General features: G+C 35.7%; 1 protein-coding gene across 1 annotated transcript; it reads right to left on the reverse strand.

Moving 5' to 3' along the window:
• Positions 1 to 6,171: 6,171 nt before the first annotated feature.
• Positions 6,172 to 15,814, reverse strand: LOC134538385 (uncharacterized). Its single transcript, XM_063379666.1, has 2 exons — positions 15,602 to 15,814; positions 6,172 to 6,941 (listed from the first exon to the last, which is right to left on the reverse strand). The coding sequence occupies exons 1-2, from the start codon at positions 15,644 to 15,646 to the stop codon at positions 6,339 to 6,341; spliced, it is 648 nt and encodes a 215-aa protein (XP_063235736.1). The 5' UTR covers positions 15,647 to 15,814; the 3' UTR covers positions 6,172 to 6,338.
• Positions 15,815 to 22,687: the final 6,873 nt, after the last annotated feature.

Genomic DNA, 22,687 nt, shown 5'->3' on the forward strand with positions numbered 1-22,687 from the left:
TTTCTCCGTGCGACCAATAGAAGCTGAGCACTTGTCTGCGGTGGTAGCCATATTTGTGTATGTTCTAAATACGTTTAAAAAATGTTTCAAGTACAAGAATGTCTTGTGAGCTATTATTGATTTGTGACTTATTGTTATTACGTAATCGAAATAATTTTTCGCAACCTTGAAACGCCATCTCATTGGTTGACTTTTCGTTGCCGTTTCCGTGAATTGTGGAAGCAGAAGACGCGACGGTGAAATCTCCGGGAGATCCCGTCTCGTGCCGTTGCAGACTGTTTTCCGACTCAAGGCCGGCTCCTCCGCCACTCCTCCCAAATATGCGCCCTTAAGGGTAGATTGGGAGTTGGCTTACAGAACCGTTTGAAAACTTCCCGAGCAAGTAAAATTGAGACCAAACTGTCATGGGATTATGTACTTCCCCCCTCTGAGCGGGAAGATGCTTAGAGCCTTAGCCCCTGCCTGCTAACCAGGCAGTTGACTGTGCCCTCAGCCCTTAGACCTTTATCAGCACTGCTGGCGCCTACCCGCATCTACCACATCACGCTGGGACCCCTCAATCACCCCGTGAACCCGTGGTCCGGTGGAGGCCCTATCCAAACCTCTGCTAGCTGTCCAGGCTAGTACCGGAGCTGTGTCGTCGCTCACCACGTCGACTCCGCATCGGGCTAGGGAACCCTTGGAGTCTGCTCCAAGCGATCGGAGCACCACTACCAAAGTTGCTGACCCGGGGTTGGGGGGAAGGGGACTTTAAGGCGATGGCTTGTGCGACGTTACGTGCAGCAAGCGGTGAATCTCGCGTGCATCTGAGCGGGAACAAGCCGCTTGAGGCGGACTTGATCCTGATTTACGGGAGCGCAAACTAGCGCTCGCGTCCGACGATAACGTCGGGACGTTTCGGGACGTTAAAGCAAACACGCCTGTGAAAACCTGGCGTTGTGGTTACGTCAGTCCGGTGGAATGCAGCCGGTATGCCCAGAATTAACCACGTATATGTTTAATACATACATAGGAAAACATTTTCTGTATTTAAAAAAATAAAGTATACTTTGAAAATCTGTTGCCAAGAAAGATATGTTACTTTGTATAACACATTGCTATCGCTATTTTTGCATATATGAAAAACTTTTTTCAAGAAATAACTGACGTTACGAAAATTGGCTCATTTTTTAAATATATATTTTCGATGTTTCATCGAAACATAATTTTTTCAAACGATGGAAAAATAATCGAATATTCAATAAATTTACTTTATTTATTTAATAATGGAAAGCTTTTTAGGGAACAGTTTTCAAATTACTTAAACTATTGGCGGTACTTGGACAAAACGAAGAATAAATGACCCTGTAAGCACCAGAAGCCAGTATTACTGATAACACTTTTATTTGTAGTGATACGGTTGTTGTCGTGTAAATGCTCAAATATTTGTAATTTTACAAGTTCGGTTTACAAAAAAAAGTGTACTGTACTTAGATTATCAGAACGAAAATAACTTTCTTTTCTCTAAAATTATTTAAAATTCATTTCACAGATTAGGAAAACTGAACAACCAGTGCTTCACATATCATACAAATTATTTCATTATGTTTTACACCAGATAATATAATATTTTATTTAACAATTTACCTTAAATATATATTTTTCAGTCACACATCTTACCGCTAGGTTATTTTTCACACACTCACCTGTGTTGCTAGTGTAGAGCTGTCTGGTATTACTTTTGTGTACTTGGTTAAAGGCCTCGTTCTGATCCGCCTGAAGTACATACTCATACGTACTTGTCCGCGGAAGTGTCGTCGCAAGGTTTGTCTGAACTGAAGTGAAGTATGCAGGTACGCATGTGAACGAAACCTGTACTTCTTATTCTTACGCGCTTCCCGCTAAACAAACTTTCTGTAGCTTATGTTTGATTGAACATTATAATGCAGTTAAAATTCACTCTATATTTTACCAGACGAGCCATTACACAGTAAATAAAATTATTTCAGATGTTTCTTTTTTAAAGTTTAATCTTACGTAGCAAAGATAAAAACTAGTGATGGGTTCCGAAAAATTCAATTTTCTCTCGAATCCGAATCCCAAATTTTAATCCCAAAGGGTACTATGAATGTACCCGTTGAATTCGTATCTAGTTGTCGAGGGTAAAAAAAAAAAAGAGAGAGAAAATTAACTATTGGGGTGAAACATTGTGCCCAAAATAAGTTTCCAGGATAATTTTATTTTGTAATTTCATTAATATTACATTTAAAAAATACGATATCTTGGGGAATGGTAACAGAATAGTTACGAAGAAAAAAGTTGACCTAGTAAACTTCAGAGATTATCACTGTTGAATGTTTTAATTTACTATATGTAATGTTTTTCTTAGAATATTTTTATTCGAATATAAAATCCTTTTAATACTTGGGATTATAAGGATTTGTTTGGCCCATCCCTGGTAAAAAATTAATTAGTTCGCCATAAATTTCCCTGTTCGTAACTAAGTGTTATTATGTATGATAATCGGATAAGAAATTATTGCTGTGATTATATCACTTTATTGAAATAAAATGATTAGATATAAACAACCTGTTTAGCTTGCTGATACAATGTGCTCATGCAAGAAAGTTTAACTGTTGGAATTGCTATAGTACACCACATGCACTATTGAGGCGTGTGGGATCGGAAGTGCATAACTGTGTGTACTGGAAGATCGCAGGCTTTCACGGCCATTGTCTGCATTTTCTTGGCTTCTGGGTGTAGGCCGTGTCAGGTAATGGTCTTGCGGCGTTTCGGCAGTCATTGCAGCTGCCATCATCAGGTAGACTAAGTCTGACTGAGCTGCTACAGTGCAAGCAGTCACAGTCACAGCACAAACAACTGAGGTACATAAGAATAAGTTCCACAACATCCATAGAGAGACTTCTCGGCCCATCCTAGGCAGCAACAGAGTGGTCATTAACTTCTCAAACCAACAACATGATGCTGCCAGTACAACTGGTCTTGCCAAAGGAATGAAATTCGACGTCTCACCAGCCACTATCCGAAACGAGGATTTTGTTTGCGGCATCGAATCAGCTGTCCTCCACCTACCTGTGATTGCAGCTGATGAGATTCGGGTTTATACGTCCAGAATTCTACGCAAGGCCAAAACACCATCTCCTTTTTTTTTTCTTTGCATTTTCTTGGCTTCTGGGTATATGCCGTGTCAAGTAATTGTCTGTAACAGTCAGTCAGACTTAGTCTATCTGATGATGGCAGCTGCAATGACTGCCGAAACGTCGCAAGACAATTACCTGACACGGCCTGCACCCAGAAGTCAAGAAAATTTGTATACTGGAATATGTACACGTCCTTTAATCGTATCCGGGTAAACGAGGTTTTTCGACCAGCGTAACTGAATCATCTGTCTCTCAATAATGCGACGAGAGGTTGCCACTGCCTTTCTTTCGCCCAAGGGTAAAATCCACGATTAAACCATCTTTGACTGGAGTAAAAAGTTTACATCGAAATATTGTAAAATACTCGCGTTTGTAAAAAAAAAAAGTAATGGGAAAGAAATGAGTTAACAGTACAGGGTTATGACTTTTAAAATAATTTAGTAATTAAAATAGTAAAATAAAAAGATTTTAAATAAGCAAAAATAAAAACTGTTTTTGCCAATATATTTTATGTAGTTATTAGTTTTGTACCTCGCAGTTCAGTTACAAAAATTCCTGTGTGTTAGTATTTAAATGAAGATATATAATAATTCATTTACTTAAAGTTTGTTATAAAATGTGTGTTTTCCATGTAGAAAAAATATTTTTCTGGCTTTTTAATGTTTTTTATATGTAGGTCATACATACTATGGTAGTGTCTACTGTCATTACAATTAATTATATTTAATACGTTGAATTTCTCTAACAATCATCTAAGTACACAAAAAATTAAAATATATTAAAAAACAAAGAGTTATTAGTTATAGTCGTTTTAAGTTAGTGTATGCATACAGTTCAATTCATAATCGATTTTTATCTTGTAAGTAACGTGCAGCTGGTGAATTTTGTGCCACATGTCTATGATCAACTCGTGTTAACAAAATTAGAGCAGAATGCGTTATTATGGGTGAAAATAAATCAACAGGATCTGCCTTCCAATTCAGACAGAAATGTAGTTCATGAAACATACGTTCAAAAATATTTTATTACTCAATTAAAAGAAAAAAAAGAGACTAAAATAACTGGGTCGCAAGTTTTAGTTTAAAACATACAGCCTACATGTTATGAACTCGAGTAAAAAAAAATTGCTGTTTCCAAACACCTCATTAAAGGACCCTTTAGCCAAGGATTCTCGTAAAGTGTATACTAAAGGATGTCAGCCATTTCTGATGCAAGGATTTTTACAAAATCGCCGGTGCACCATTACGTGAAAGTATTTGTTGCTCACTTCCTTTATTGTATTCTTGTAGGAATTTGGGTGCTATCTTTTAGCGAAACTGTAAAGATAGCGTTATTTTGCTGTTAATATATTATTTTGTATATTATTGTTAAATTATAAATTTTAACTAAAAAAAAAAAATAAAAATTTCCTAAAACTCATTGATGAGAAATTTGAAAAAGGAAAAAAAAAAAAAGACTGCCGACCAGGTTGCGTTGCCGTAAAACATATTCTGATATAATTCAGCCTTGAAATATATGCATCCTTTGTTTTTAGGTTGCATCGATGTATGGTGTACCTACTATTACTATTCGTAAATAGCATTTCATCATTGTAGATAATATTAAACGGGAACATTTTTGGTTAACTTGTTCCTATAAGACAGAACATTTGAATTTTTTGGGCAATGCCATTAAATGCTGTAGTATATTTCAAAGTGTTCTTCAAACAATTTTAAACAAAAACATACACTTTTTTACGTTATAGAGTTCTTATCCGATTTAAATAAACCATTTTTTAATAGGATTTTGTTACATACACCTCCAGTAGAACTAATTGTTACCATGTTTACTTTTTAAAACCTTGCTGAATTTTATTTAAAATAAATTGAAGCAGAACCAAAAAGAAAAAAATATATATATAAGTAGGTTATATTTCAGAACAGTACTGAGAAGACTACTTCGGGTGGATACAATTTCGCGTTTTTTTTTACTATGTTTGAAAACATTTCACATTACATTAGTTATGCATAGCTTGCTTATCCAAACAGTTATTTATAAAGTACCAAGAAATACTTTGGAACAATAACGTCATTGTGGTGACATAGTGACACTAGAAACTGATGTTCTGTAAGCTAACCAGTAAGGAGCACTTTTCCGCACGATCCACTGCGATTGGCGAAGCAAGAAGCTTTCACCATTCGTGCGCCATGAGGTACATTCACACATTTCCCTCAGGTTTCGTGATACCCATAAACACTACTGGGTTACCATTAGGAACATTTTGCTTTAAACATGTATGTATGGCGATGTGTAAGTTCTGTGTGTTTGTAACAGCTAAGGTTACTTAAGCGTTGGTCACACACAACATATTAATTTCTTTTAATTTTTTTCCCTTCAAACCTATTATTTAAGGGCTCTTTCTGAAACTCTTTAACGTAATACCTCCCTTGCTTTGTCTGTCCTGTCTCTATTATATCTTCAACGGAGGTTACAGTCAGTAAATATCTGTTTAAAAAAAATTGGCGACTGAACAACAAATGCACTGGAGGTATCGTGTTAGATAACATAGAGTCCTTTAATAACAAATATTATTGAAGAAATTAAAAAAAAAAAAAAAACATGGAGTGAGAGACCGAGTCTAAAAGGTAGACCTACTAGCTCTATTTTAAGCACATCTTCGCTTTCGTTACTGGCGAACACCGAGATTTCGCAGTTACGTAATGACTCTTAAAAAAACTATGACAAGTTTTAAAATTAATACCCCAACAGAGCACAGAGATCGTAACGAGTATAGTCTAAGATGTTTTGAATATATTGCAAACGTTTAAATTGCGGGATGGTTTAAAAACATTTAAAATCGTATCACAGAGGAAAAAAAATATTCTGTACTTTTACAAAACATTCCTTCGGAAACCATTTGCCAAGAAATAGATTGTAATGCTACAACACATGTCTATAATGTTTTTTCGCATATATGAAATACGGTTTTAAGCTCATACTGAGCATTTATTTTGAAAATCGGAGTATACATTTTATAATCAATATTCAATAATAGGACTTAATTTTGTTTAATACTGGAAAGCTAAACAGGTAACGGTTTGATAACAACAAAGCACAAATTCTCGGGTAAGACTCTGAGACTAGTATTATTGTGAACACGTTAACAAAAAAAACTACAGTGTTGCGTTTGATTGTTTGGTTGAAAATGCCGTGGAGGAATCAGAAGGCGGTCAGCGTGGAGTTGCTAACGCAGCTCTTGGCCGAGCCGCTGTAGACGCCTCCGTGCGGGCACTCGTAGACGACCGGGTAGAAGTAGAGGCCGTCGGCGCTGGCCTCGCACTCGTAGTAGTAGGAGGGGTTCTTAGCGATCGCGCCGGTCTGCCTGGCGGCGGCGCACCGCGGCACGGGGTCCTCCAGGCAGGTGTTTGCCTCGATGCGGCAGGAGTGGTGCTCAACGCTGTAGAGCCACCCGCTCTCGCAGCGCTCCTCGCTGTCGGTCACTGAGCTGGCAACGACCCCCGAGTGGCACATGTGGAACACGGCGCAGTCGTACGGGTCGGGGAAGATGCCCACCGAGGTGCAGCGGAACTGGTAGCCGGGCGGAGGGCAGGTGGAGGCGAAGGTGCTGGAGCACTTGCCCAGGCTGGCGCTGCAGTAGTAGTGCTTGGTCTGGTCGCATTTCTCCAGGGTCACCAGGTTGTAGTTGGGCGGCGCGCCCAGGCACTGGTACACCATCTTGCAGTCGGAGCCGCACAGGTAGCCGCTGGTCTTGCAGGTGACGGTCTCCGCCCGTGAGATCTGGACGCCGCCGCCGAACGCGCACTGCAACACACACACACACACACCGATCCTTACACGTGTTGCTGTGTTTTTTTTACTCTACAGCATGTTTTAGACAAGCGCATGCGCGAGCACCGATTTGTTGTTTTCTCGCTTGCAGGATAACCTGCCGTTTACCGTCTTCTTGGAATTTAAGTGGACATTCACGGCGATCCTCAGGAACTGCTTTGCAACAATGATTCATGGTTGCTTGACCACTTCTTAACTCAAACCCACCAAGTTTAAGAAGCTCAACCCAATTGCGTTGCAATTCAAGTGGAGTCGATACTGTTGAAGCACCGGTCAACATTTCGTCCACAAAAAATATCTTCCGTTAATGCCTGTGATTTCTTTCGGGTATTTACCTTTCTCTTCAAATGAAAGCTGTTAAAAAAAACATCATGGCCAGGAATGGTGCAGCAGACACAACAAAAGTGTCAGCATCCAGCTAAAATTCTTGAAGTGGGTCTGAGTTTCCTCACCTGATACGGCTTATCTTCTGTATGCAGGTGAATTTGCCATTACATTTTACAATATGATGAAGATGGAATTTGGTTATGATATCCGCGACATTTTTTGTAGCCTAGGTCTTTTTCTCAGTGTGCCAGTTAAGAATTACATGACGAATTTGCATATGAAGCATCTAAGACAGTTTATAGTTTTGTAGTAGAGCTGGTTTCCTTCAATTTTGTGATGAGGGATATTATGCTTGGTATCCTGCATATTTTCGTTGCTCAAGGGATGCCTGTGACCATGTTTTTGATATTATTGGAGGAACTTGCAGTACTCAGACTTCAGTCCTGGAATGTGTGCCAAGAGATGTTCTAGTTGGTACAATCGGTTTAGAGTTTGGGGGGCGAGAAACATCAAGTCCTGGAGGAAAATGCTTGAATGGTAGGCGTACTGTGAACCATCCATCAGACTCATGTGAATATGTTTTCAAAAAATGCTCTTCACACTCGAGGTGATCTGGATTACAGTGCTTCACTTGTGGCAGTTCTTCACTATCCCAGAATTGGCGAATAACATTTGAGAGGCTGTGAGTTGGCAGAACGGGTGTAAATAGTGAAACAACCTGCTTAGCTGAATCATAGGAAATACACATGATGTCCTCTGGCTTGAGAGGGTTAGTTGTGATCTTTCCCATATACACCCACCCAAAAATGGTATGAAATGCTGAACAGTAGCCAGAAGGGACTGGATAAACGTCTATCCCTAAAATTAAGTCCACTGGCCCAGGAGTATGAAATTCTGGGTTAGACAAATGCAAATCAGTATATTGTTGACACATCTGCTGAGATAGCTGAGCACATAGAATATCAGATGTCAGATACTTTAGAATAAGTGCATCAGTTACCAGCTGCGGTCCTTTCTGCTGACATGGAACGAGGGTACAGGTCACAATTCCCTTGTTGGCTTCAACAACCGACTGCCCCAACATCAGCACTGAAATATGAGCCCTTCTCTATTGTTAACCTAACCGCCTTACACAATTCTCATATATGAATGATTACTGGGAACCAGAGTCAAGCAATACACACACTTGTTGGCTGTTCTTCCAAGCATCCTGAACATGCACTAGCGGAGTACCAAGAATTACAGTGGGTGTTAACATCCCTGAACTTGTCAGCGATGCCACACGAGAGGCATTTTATGGAGCCAAGACACGCACAGTTTCATTAGCCATGAATGTGTTATCATTTATCTGACAGTTTTCTCTCTCGAATACACTACCTTCAGTGTCAGGATGTTATTGCAACACACCTGACCCTCTATCACTCGAGTGAAGCAATGAGTGATGACGTCTATCACAATGAACAAACTTAAAAGTTGATGTACATTCGCGGGTATAATGAGTATTCAAACAATAGAAGCAGAGGTTATGCACTCGCACCTTTTCACGTTTATCTAAGTTAGCTAGCAAACACAGGGCATCTGTAAATTTTATGAGTATTGTAATAAACTACACAGTCTTGCTCAGGAAAATGTATAAAGAATGTTCTATGCATAGCTGAATGCATCTGCTTCCTACCGTTATGTCAAGTTATAGAGCCAGTTGCTAACTCAGAGAGGTCAGCTGCTACCAACGTCTTACAGCAACTGATCAAAACTCGGTATTTTTCACATTTTATGCTAACCAAAACTGGCAACGAGTGTCTGAATCCAGCTTTAGCAACACAGTAATTAAAAGCACAAAAATCCACTCACCTTCCGGGAATTTCAACACCTAAGCACGAAGTTTTTCCCTTAACACATCCACTAGTAGTTTCCCCAAAGCCAATAGATTATCAGTTAGTGCTGGAAACCTTGATATATTTTCCCAGAGAACTTATTGCCATTTTTAGCACATTTTGGTACCTATGTGTTAAGGTATTCCAAGCCAGCATGTAATTTTCTGTTGAAAGTGGCAAGTTCTTAATGAGTTGAAATGGGTCTCTTGATAATGGAGTGAGTAATTACTGGTGTTTTTCTACAGCTAACAATGATTTATTTTCATGTACCAACGCATTAAATAAATAAAAGAAACTAGTTCACTGACTAGTTTCACCCGAAAACCTTGGTGACTGCAACTTTGGAAGATTCACACTGCTAGAAACCAGGTTTTATTCTGTTTGAAAAATCTGGAGAAGACAGAAGAGGTGTTACAAACCTTGCATAAACCTCTTGAATTCGGTAATATGCGATGTCAAATTCTTCTATTTCTACATCATAACTGTTGGCTGAATCGTCACTAATCGCGCTTCATTCGGAAGCAAGCTGTATCTGTTCGTCTTCGAATTTGGCTCGAAGCTTAACTTATATCTTGAATTATATTAAACTTAAGCTTACTTATCTACAACCTTTATCTTTTTCCACCTCATTAGCCAATGTCACCGAACAGTCAATTCGTCTATTGCTTTCGAGACAACTTGACTCAGGTAACTATGTTCACGATCGTTAAACGTGAAAAAAAATATCATCAACAAACCATGAGCCTCGATTAGCGCAAGATATGATCGATTTTCGATTAATAGATTATGTACTGATTTAAGAATATATACGTCCCCAGTGTCAAAGTATACGATTAACCTCAAAACGATCGAACACGAGTATTAACGATGAACCGAACCAACTTCACGATTATATTCAAAACTCAAGACTGTATTTCACTGCTGATTCAGTCATAGATCCGGTCCGGAAGACCATGTTTGCCATCGCGCGACACAGTTCCTTTGTTCACACATCTATGAACCATTTTTCCAACGGAGAACCACGCAATCAACTGGTTTGAATCCAAGGGATTGTCCACAAACCGTCACCACACTGGTTCTTCATCCACCACCAGAATTGTGCGCATGTCACACCCATTGTTCTTCTTTCATAAGTTTCAACTCACTACCGAACCTACCAACACCATCTTCCATGGGTGACTAATTCTTAAAACAAAAACAAAAATCAGTAGTAAAAATGGATCCCGGTAACGGTATCCTTGTATGTTCAGTGTCACCAACAACTCAAAAGTTTTAGCCAATTCCTACACACCCTTTTAAACCTAGTTCATACAAAACTGTAGGAAATTGTTTCTTTAATTTTTATTTTTATTTAACCGATTAGTATATTGACTATTATTTGAAGTAGTATTTTCCTTTGTATGCATACAAATTAGTGCTGCCCTAATTTAAATGTATAGTGATATATAATTTTAAAACTTTAAAAAGTACCCTAGATGCATATGCATTCTTTAGTACTTCACGGGCAATACAATTTTTATTGCAATAAAGATTTCTGTCAATGTTATACTAATTATTTCACATACAAAAAATGTTATTTCAGAAAGTTTTTTTAAACCGACCTCAGCTAAACAAATGTAAAGACGATAAATATATAGACATGCGGATTTGCTCGGTTTTTTTATTATTATTTCAGGGAGCAACTTTCACAAATACTCCAAACTTTTCCCGGGATTACACACCAAAGGTGTCACCTAAACACTATGCAAAACATCTATGAATCTATAATATCCAAAAGGTTTTTTGGAATGCATTCATAAACACACAGGGTTTTAAAACTTACTAAACCTCACATTTTGGATAATTGTGGATGTTCAGTCGAAATTTTAAGATTTAAAGAAGACAAGCTGAGCTACCCTGAAAGGTGAATATAACACCATGACTGAAAAGAGGTCAAAAGAACAGTAAAGGTATTTGGAGGTAGTTTTGAAGGTTAAAAGGGTTTAATATGTCTATTAATGTTTTCAACAGTCATGGTTTCAACCCGGTCGCAAATATAAGTTTTGACATTCAACTACGATGTCTCGTATTGATTTTGGTAGAGTAATATACTTGTTAAGATTCCAGTATCAATGGACCACTTTTTAAATCACAGCTCTGTGATACATGTACGACCGTGGAAGAATGCATTTTTACTCTTGGATTAGCTTTTTTAGTTACGGGCCAAACAATTTTTATTTTATTTTATTTTATTTCCAGCGCAGCTTCAGGAAAAGCTCTCGTGATCGCGTGACAGCGCTTGCTGCCATTACAGTAACCACCCTCGGCGCGGTGGGAGGAGGTGGGGAAAGGGAAGAACATGCTGTTAAAACTGGGCGGGGTTCCCAACCAGTGGGCGGGGCCTGCATTTGTCGTTGCGCCAGCCTGCAGCAAAGCCATCGTCAGGAAGGAAGCAAAAAAATAAAATTGCATCCGTTAAACTATCCGGGAAGAGAGGTAAAATTAAATAAAAAGCTTTGGCGATTGTCGTTGACGTGGCCGTGTCACGTGGCAGTTGGCTATAGGTGATAAAAGTAGTCTCTGGAGTTAAGGCCCCTGCCTACCCGGGCACACACGTGGTGCGCAGAGCCTCAGAAAAAACCACGCGATTTGAAAACTGCTCAAGATACCAGAATGGTGTCTGTCTACGAAAAAAAAAAAAAAAAAATTAAGAATGCGCTAGTACGGCTGGGTATTTCCGTTTCCATTTTTTTTTTTACAAAATATTTGAACTTTTATTTTAGTAGCGTGAAAAAAACCAATACACGTGTTTACAGAATAATTTTTAGACGTGAAACGCCAGGTAATTATTATCTGAAAGCACCCATTGGCCGTGCATTACACTTTCATCTTCATTTCTCCGCCATGGAATGTCATTGTTGCCGCTTAAAATGTCACGACGAGAAGACTGCGCGCCATTTGGGAGGCTACACTTCGCTAGAAGCACCAGCAAGAGTTGTCTCACTAACACGCATATGTACACCCCTGACTAGATGGATCCCTTAGAGGCAATAATGTCCAGGCTATATTTTACGTAAATACGTTCAGGGATGGAAATTGAAAGATGCTTGAAATATGCCATAATGATTCAACAGTTTTCATCCCATTGAAATTATTTTTAAAGTTTTATTTTTGAAAAATTGGTTTCATTATGGCCGAGATCACACATTAAAAAGTATTTGAAGTATTATAAAAATGTAACTATACAATTTCCCCCTAAAGGAAACGTGTCAATGACTTCACAAGGGAAACTATTAGTACCAGCCACGCACTGGTAACTACATGAATCTAATTAAATAATAAAATATGCTTCAATGAGACAGAATTCTTAAAATTAAAGTATGTAAACAAGATGCTATATTTCGCTTTTAATACGGTAGGAATTGTTTTTCAAGTAATCTATACATATTTAATGGCAGTATATACACTTGTTCATCTAAGCACGTATTTCAAACAAACTGGACATGCGTGTTTCATATAGCATATTTAATAACATTTTTTAACTATATCACATTTAATTTAAGAAAAAATTAAAAAAAAAATAAAAATCAACATTTAAAATTTTTGGTATGGGATATTCCTTGCATTCTTGAGCTTCTAAAGGCATAGACAACATCGGAAAAATGGTAAAAAAAAAAAAAAAAAATACATCGAATAGCAGGTTTAATTTTTTGCTCTTTGTTATTTAAATGCACGCAAATAACTTTCGAATGATCGTTTTTTTATTTTTTACCTTTAACCTGATCGGCATTAATACAGACAGATTGTATCTAAATTTCGATAACGCACGTTGAGGAATTGTAGCAGGAACCGGTTAGAGAATATATGGGATTGAAAACCACGTTCGCAAACGAACCATTTCCCCGCTACTAGCAAAAAAAAAAAAAAAAAAAAAAAACTACCACGCGTGGACATGACGCATGTGTACCGCGTCGACGGCTTATTTCGGCGATAATCATCTGATGTGAAGCGTCTGCAGCCATGATGGCAGAGGTTCTGAATTCTGTCGTGCCGGTGTTGGTCTAACACGGCTTTATGAAATCACTCCTACGTAAAATTCTTGGATGGTTTCCCTTGTCACAGGCCATCGTCGATTTATTCCCTCGAACTGTGTCGTTGAGTGTGAGCGTCTGCTACAACCTCGTCGTTGGCAGGGCCGGTGCAAGGTAAATTGGCGCCCTAGGCGAAAAACCTTATGCCACCCCCCCCCCCCCCATCCCGGCTGGACACTCCAAAAAAATTTTCCATTCCTCAAAATACATCACGTAAGCCTAAGATTTTGTCAACAATCAAATGTAAGCAGACTTGTGTTTTTTTTTTTTTTACTTTTTACTTATTACAAATCATAAACAGGTCACCCTGGACTCTAAATAATTACTAATATCAATATAAACATTCCAAACTGTTCCAAAAATCCATTTTCATCTAGTTTCAATAATCGTTAAACATATTATATAAGCTGTTATGTGTCGTGCTGCGCCGCCCCCAGCTACTTGGCGCCCTGGGCGGTTGCCTAGTTCGCCTGTATGGACGCGCCGGCCCTGGTTGTTGGAACAGACGTAAAGCCTAACCGACGAAAGGTCTGCAACCCATCTGGCGTCGATCTGTAGAGTCGTGGCACTGCCTAAGACCAGGCGCATGTTGGCACGCAGAGTGAAGCAGGGTGACACAGGTTTAACGCAGGGAGCTCGAAAAAATTGAGACGTCAGTTCTGTGACCGCTGTGAGTCTATGATAATCCTTAAGGACGAATTTTCTAATGAAAAATATAAGAACTATTGTCGTAGCCTGTGGAAAGTTTTCTGAATTGGCATGGATACATTGAGAAGTAAACAATAGATGCTCTAGATTGCATTGCGTCAAGGCCTATTTTAACTGAAGGTAAAACTAGCTGTATTGTTAAGGAGCTGCTATGACCAGTTTCAAGGCCATGCTTTGATTTTGATGTTTTACATAGACGTTTTAAGTGGCCAAATTTCAACGAAATGAAATTATTTATGTATATCTACGTAGTCCATACCTTTATAATAATTAGCTGACGAAGTTGAATTTTTAAAATTTTTGTGCATTATGGTTAAGGATAACCAAATGGAATAAAAAACTGATTTTTTTGGGGGGGGGGGGGGGGGGGGTAGAGACAATGCTGGTGGATACTGCGTGGTGTGTTTCAAATTTATTTCAGAAAAAAATAATTGTATTTAACCTTTTGAAATCATAACAAAAAAAACTCCTGGATAGTAGCCAGTAAACCTGACTTTAAACCTAAAAAAATAATCAAGTTTTATATTACTTTTCATTCGCCTTATCTATACTGCACAAACACATCAAAAATGCAGCTTTTGCCAGCTAATTATCCAAAAAGTATATTTTTTGAAAGTTAAGCCACTCATAAAATTGACAAGTTTAACCGTGTGGGACGTAAATTTAAAAAAAGTAATCAATTGGAACAGGATATATGTATTAAGTTACTACAAATCAACAATATCAACTGGAAAATACATAAATATAAAATTAAATTAATTTACAATAAATATGCAAATCCCAGATATTTAATATCAATTTGATTTTCATGTTATAAATACATTTTTTTCCCTCGGAACTGCCTCGATAAGTTTCTCCTCCATCGTTAACTTCACATCTGGAAGAAAGGAAACTTCTCACTGAACTGCGAGCAGGTCGTAGTGACGAGTGGAAACTGCGGCACGAGCCACGGACGTTCGCAGATCTCGCGTCCATTTCTGTGTCCCACAGAAACTCACGGTGCGTCTCCTCAACTGAACTGCGTCTCAATTCACTCACCGCCTTGCCGTTTTGGGCGTGGCCAACTTGATGTTGAGCGAGAGTTGGTTGATGGGAACTTATTGCACGGGAAAGTTGCGTGTCAGATTGCTCCAGGAACGACTTCCACGCCGCGTGTATTCACCCACCATGTTTGCCACAGTTGATCGGTTGGCTCCGGGAAGGGGGGAAAATGAGTGTACGTTAAATTATTGAAATAATAAATCAAAAACGTGTTTACGATATTTTTGGAAAGTAAATACTGAGGAAGATACCGTCGCAAAAATATCAAGTTAAAAGTAGATTTTTTTAAAAATATTAATTATTTTAAATAACTTAGATTTATTGGCCAATTGCTATATAAGATTTTAAAGCAAAGTTTATTAATAATTTTGATTGCATGGATTGGGGGGTAGTGGTAGATAACAAGGAGGATGTGAGCGATACATTTATAAACAAAGTAATAAAAATATTGTTTGTTCATAGTTTAATTGTTAAAAAATGCGATTCGAAAAATTTTTCATGTGTAAACCACATTTAAAACTCACTTTTGTATTAGGAACAATCTCAAAAATTTAACATTCTTCATCTTGACCCAAATAAACCACCTTGACAAAAATATATCGAATGTACTTACCCAAAAAAGCAACACAGTTGCTGCGAGCATATTGTAAGAGCACATTTCTCGTATGAAATGGCAATAAATTGCTTCTAGAAAATGTAGCACTGTCTTGGGAGTGAACAACTGTGGTTCACCTTCAGTTGTTCTTATCTGTTTTTATCGATTTGTTCTGAAAACATTGCCGAGGCTTCTGAATTGTTATCGTACAGATTAAAATATTTTTGTTATAATGGTGTGGGACATACTTGAAAATAAGATAAAGGTGCATGCTTTTCAGTGAAACGAAAAATATATCGAAGAAAAATTGTTATCTTTGGGAGAGGGGTAGGGGGTAGACAATCATGTAATCTGCCACTACAGGTTCTGTCACAATCGGTTTTTTTTTTTTTTTAAGCAGTCGGCAGTACCGTGACGGGAGTTTGAAGTTAATGAAACTATTTGAATATTGCCGTGCACAATGGAATTCATAGAACCTATAGAAATAAACTAAAATGAAAATATTCAATATTGTTCGACAGAAATTAACTTTTATCATATTTCTGATAGACAAATAGAAATGTTCACACAAGGACACCAACTGGCGTACTCAAGGAACGAACATCAGAAACAAAGATAGTGAAATTCAGCGGATGAAAATAAGATGGTGGCTTAGCATACGAAAACAAGACTGCGTAATGTATATGATCTAATATGGCTGCCAAGGTCAAGGTCATCCAAGATGGCGGCCGTGATGTCACAATCTGAGATAACGTACCCCAATTTTCAATACACACCCATTAGCCTTTATGTATACTACTCAACACGTCCTCAAATTCTATCCCTTGGGGGGGAAAGCAGGGCAGTTTTGGTTTAATAAAAATCACATCACCAAATGTAATGAAGGGTGAAGTAAAAAACTGAGCGTAAATTACACGAATTAAGAGTAACATCACGTGTATTTTCCATTTTTCGGAATTCGAAAGCTCAACGTGTAAAAGATGGGGGGTAGGTTTAGTTTTGGCTCTCATTAAAATATATATATATCAATATAGATCAATATATATGATCAATATATATATCTATAGTATATATAAATATATATATATGAATATATATATATCAATATATAGTATCAATATATATATCAATATATATATCAATATATATATCAATATATTATCAATATATATTCAATATATATCAATATATATAGTCAATATATATATCAATATATATATCAATATATATATCAATATATATATCAATATATATATCAATATATATATCAATATATATATAGAATATAGTCTATATATCAATATATATATATATATCAATATATATATCAATATATATATATATATATCAATATATATATCAATATATATATATATATCAATATATATATCAATATATATATATATCAATATATATATCAATATATATATATATCAATATATATATATATCAATATATATATCAATATATATATCAATATATATATATCAATATATATATATCAATATATATATATATATCAATATATATATATCAATATATATATATCAATATATATATATATCAATATATATATATCAATATATATATATCAATATATATATATATCAATATGTATATATATATCAATATATATATATATCAATATATATATATATCAATATATATATATCAATATGTATATATATATCTATATATATATATATATATATCTATATATATATATGTATATATATATCTATATATATATATGTATATATATATCTATATATATATGTATATATATATCAATATGTATATATATATATCTATATATATATGTATATATATATCAATATATATATATATCAATATATATATATCAATATATATATATCAATATATATATCAATATATATATCAATATATATATATCAATATATATATATCAATATATATATATCAATATATATATATCAATATATATATATCAATATATATATATATCAATATATATATATCAATATATATATATCAATATATATATCAATATATATATATATCAATATATATATATATATATATATCAATATATATATATATCAATATATATATATATCAATATATATATATCAATATATATATATATCAATATATATATATATCAATATATATATATCAATATATATATATATCAATATATATATATCAATATATATATCAATATATATATATATATCAATATATATATATATCAATATATATATATATCAATATATATATATATCAATATATATATATATATCAATATATATATATATCAATATATATATATATAAATATATATTATATCAATATATATATATATATATATATATCAATATATATATATATCTATATATATATATCTATATATATATATCTATATATATATATCTATATATATATATATCAATATATATATATATCAATATATATATATCAATATATATATATCAATATATATATATATATCAATATATATAAATATATATATATATATATATATCAATATATATATCAATATATATAAACCTCCCAAGATAATCAATTTGGTGGTAATATGATATCTATAAGATTAACTATATATGTATACACACAACTAACAACCCAATTTCACCAATTCGTTTAGTTCCACATCAAAAGGTGTAAAAAGGAGAGAGTGTTGTTTTATTATAAAAAATGATTTTCCGAATATAATCAAGCTGAAGTTAAGATTTCTGTTATGAATAATTAACAAGTTATATTCGCAAACTTCTGTTGTGGTAAAAATTGGATATGGTTAAGAGTAGTATATGAATGGGACTCCGGCGGCTAATTCTGGTTTGAGGTGGAGGTGGCGACTTTCGCTGCCTTGGAACCTACATCTCCGATGACGTCACGGCGGCCATCTTGGACGATGACGTCATCGTTGCACTTTTCGTTGCAGTAGCCATCTTGGATTGTGACATCACGGCGTCCATCTAGGATGGCCTAGGCCTTAACCTTTAACCTTGACCTTCGACCTCAGTAGCCATCTTGAAATCCTCAATCTTGTCATCGAGCGCCCCAATCCTCTTATGTTGCACTTTTCATCATGGTCGCCATATTGAATACACATAACATGTCCGGCATCTTAGATCTAATGTCTTAGCCAATTTTTTAGATTCTGATGAAACAGCCCCAAACTTGTCTGCTGGAGGCCACCATCTTGGTTTTTTCTGTTCCACTGCGGGCTGCCATCTTGGATAGCGATATATTTGTTTCTGCTGTTCTTTCCTAAAGAGTGCCAGCATCACTCTGTCTCATGCACATAAGGTCGATGTTCAGTTACCTGCTAAAAGTTGTGGTTTTTATAGACACAATAAATGTTACATTTTTTTTTACAATCTACATTGGAAGTGCTCTGATTCGAACAATGACAGCTTAGAGCTCTTGGGCGGGAAAACATACGCCTTTGACCGAAAGGCAATTGAGACATTTACCAGACCGAGAAGTAATTAAGGTATATAAAAAACACACATTCGGACATGTATTTTTTTTTTAATTTGAAGGAGTAATAGCATTACCTGCTAAGGGAATTTTGACGCGACCTTTATTTTCAGTACTTACATAAGCTTAGTTAACACACATTGCCTACTAGTGGTCGTCTCCATCATCTTGTTTTCAGTAATCTATACCAGGAACGCTGGCGTACACAACATGTGCCAGAGTGCGTTGACACTATATTAGTTTAATTTTTACGTGCTAGAGTACAGAAATAATTTATTACTGTGGCGTCCGCCATTTTGTCAGTCATATTAGCCACCACCTTGAAAATCTCTTACTAAGCTAAAATTCGGAAATAAGTTACAAAATTCATAAAACAATTCTTTAATTTACTAAATGATACGTTCGATATCCGTCCTTGGTTCGATCATTATTTGATGCAGAAACAAATAATTTAATTAAAATTACCTCAAATGAACAGGTTCAAGAAAAAAACATAATTACAAATAAAACAATTATTACATAATTTCTACAAGAACAAGAAAAAACAAACTTATAACAATCTCGATTTATACAGTCTTCTTAGAGTATGAAGCAAGTCATTCGCATACCTTGGAATGTAATTTCAGGACATCTCCACATGACAGTTGATCACCGCATACAGCAAACAATACAGAGTTCTCAATTTACTTAAAAGGACAGTGATATATTTTATGATGCCTAGCACTAAACATGTGGAGAAAAAAAAATTGGTTGTCTGTAAAGTCGGTTTACGGACGATAGTTTAACGTGACAACGTCATAACAAAACATTGATGAAATGATTGCATACTTTTATGAATAAAATTGAATCATTTTTATTGAATTATCACTATTTTGTATGGATACAAAGAATGAGTGATATGATTAAATTTAATTGATAAATTTACTTTTATTGCACTCATTAATTCAAATATGTTTATTACTTTAACGAACAGATTATTTTAACTATAACTTTTATACATGTTTGCTATTTAACTTCTTCCAATCTGTGTTATTCTGTTAAGGATAAGACGATGATAGGAAAAGTAGGAAACGAATGGGAGTGTTTAAAGTTTAATGTGCTTCGAAAAAGTCAAATCGACGGTTGTTCCAATCGAGTGGAAGAGAGATAGATGCAGCGCAAGCGTACAATGAGCGTAACGGGACAAAACGTAACGGGAAAATCTGCGTAATGGGACAATGAGTCATCCTTTTTCTTGCGTGCAGCCGGCGTTCATCGATTTATTAGACGTTGTCACGTCAAAAGTCTTGACACAGAAAATACATTTTGATCCCGATAATTGCGCAACAAGTCCATCAGAATTCCTGTAAAAATTAAACTGGCCAATGTTTTTGACTCGCGTCTCATGCCAGTCGCTGCGAGTATATAAGTGTGAACTGGACGATGGGACTCTCAGTACGCCTCTGGCTCTCGTGCAGAGAGGATCGTCTCGTTTGACTGGTCCGGTGCATGTGTCTCGTAATCGTCTATCCTTGAGAACTCGATGACGTCTTTATCATCTTTGACGACAACCTCGATGGAAGGCCTACCATCAACAGTGCAGACCTCGATGGGAACGTTGCTGACACCTCCAGGGATTCCGATGGCGACGGCGTCAACAGTTTTACCTACTGCTTTATCGAAGCAGGAGATTTCAATTCCTACAGTGTCATCAGCAAGACAATGGCCGTCAGTGGATGATTGTATATTGTCGTGTATTTGTGTTTTCTATAAATATTTTTAAGATAATCTTCTTCTTTAATGTCTTCAATATTAAACTCGACGTAATTTTAATTTAATTATTTTGGTATCGATTAAGAATTGAACCAAGGAAGTATATCGATCAAATCACTCAGTTAACTAACAAGTAATTTATTTTAATGAATTTTTGGAATATATATATTTTTTCCGAATTTCTAGCTTAATACTTAAAGAAACCCAAGATGGCGGCTAAGATGACCAACAAAATGGCGGACACCATAGTTATATATGATTCCTGTACTATAGCGGCTAAAAATTAAACTAATATGGCAGCAATGCACTCTGGCATTCGTTGTGTACGCTGGGCGTTCCTGGTATAGATTACTGAAAACAAGAGGTGGCGACGCCCTCTAGCAGGCGATGTGTATTAACTAGCGCTCCTGGTAGCAAGTACTTGAAGTAAAGACGGCGTCTACATCCCTTAGCAGGTGATGCTATTATTCCTTCAAATTAAAAAAAAAAAATACATGTCCGAATGTGTGTTTTTTATATATCTTAATTACTTCTCGGTCTGGTAAATATCTCAATGGCCGTACGGTCAAAGGTATATGTTTTCTAACCTAGAGGTCCGAGCTGTCATTGTTCGAATCACAGCGCTTCCAATGCATTTTGTAAAAAAAATTTAAATTTATTATCTCGATAGAAACCACAAATTTAGCAGGTAATTGAACATCGACCTTATGTGCATGAGACAGAGCGGTGCTTGCACTCTTTAGTAAAGAACAGCAGAAACAAATATGTCGCTATCCACAATTACGGCCTCCAGCGGAACAGATAAAACCAAGATGGTGGCCTCCAGCAGACGACAAGATTGTGTCTGTTTCGTTAGAATCTAAAAAAAAAAAAAAAAAAAAGTGGTTGAGACATCAGATCCAAGATGGCGTACATGTTATTAGAATTCAAGATGGCAACGATAATGAAAAATTGGAACATAAAGGGTATTTGGGCGTTCGATGAAAAGGTTGTGGAATTTAAGATGGCGACTGAAGTCGAAGGGTAAGATCAATTATCAAGGTTATCCAAGATGGCCACCGCAACGTCACCATACAAGATTGCGTCTGTAACTAAAAGTGCAACGGTGACGTCATCGTCCAAGATGGCCGCCGTGACGTCATCGGAGATGTAGGTTCCAAGGCAGCGGAAGCCGCCACCTCCACCTCAAACCGGAACCAGCCGCCGGAGATCCTCTGATAAGTGTTGTCAATAAAGATCCATATCACCAAATATACTAAGGAGAATTTTATAAGAAACTTAGCATGAAAAACAAACAAAAAGATTTGCTTCGTGTATATGTTTAATTTTTTTTTTTAGATTTACATTGCTAATGATAAGAAAGTAGAGGAAGTTTTATTTATAAATTAATTTTATATGAGTCTAAACAAATAGTAAAGAAAAGCATATAATGCACGTGATTAAAAAAGCCTTTTTTTCTGTGAAAATACGGATTTTTGTAAAATTGTTACTTAATCCCGCCTTATTAGTAACCCGATTTAGATAAAAATTGGAGAAAGTGCAGCTCACATATTGAATTAAAATATATGGTGATTTTCATTTCTTTTACTTTACAGGATGTTCATTAAAAATTATTTACTAAAATAACGATACTCGACAATAGTTATATAGTGTTAGCTTGTGGTGTGCAAGTATTTATTATATGTAAATTATGTTTAGTAAATATTTTTTTACATATTTTAATTTAAATTAATCTAAACTATTTCATTAGTGGCGACCATTACAAAGTGATTATATTGTGATACTGTTGATATATATATATATATATATATATATATATATATATAATAGCAGAACGCTACGACATGAGCTGGCAATTTAACC

The sequence above is a fragment of the Bacillus rossius genome, chromosome 13 (assembly GCF_032445375.1).
Source record: "Bacillus rossius redtenbacheri isolate Brsri chromosome 13, Brsri_v3, whole genome shotgun sequence".
Lineage (NCBI taxonomy): Eukaryota > Metazoa > Arthropoda > Insecta > Phasmatodea > Bacillidae > Bacillus > Bacillus rossius.

Excerpts from the sequence above, each read along its gene's own strand:
- LOC134538385 (XM_063379666.1), bottom strand. The coding sequence starts at position 15,646 with ATGTGCTCTTACAATATGCTCGCAGCAACTGTGTTGCTTTTTTGG. Across the intron at positions 6,942-15,601 it reads CAACTGTGTTGCTTTTTTGG|TGCGCGTTCGGCGGCGGCGT; the intron begins GTAAGTACATTC and ends TGTGTGTTGCAG.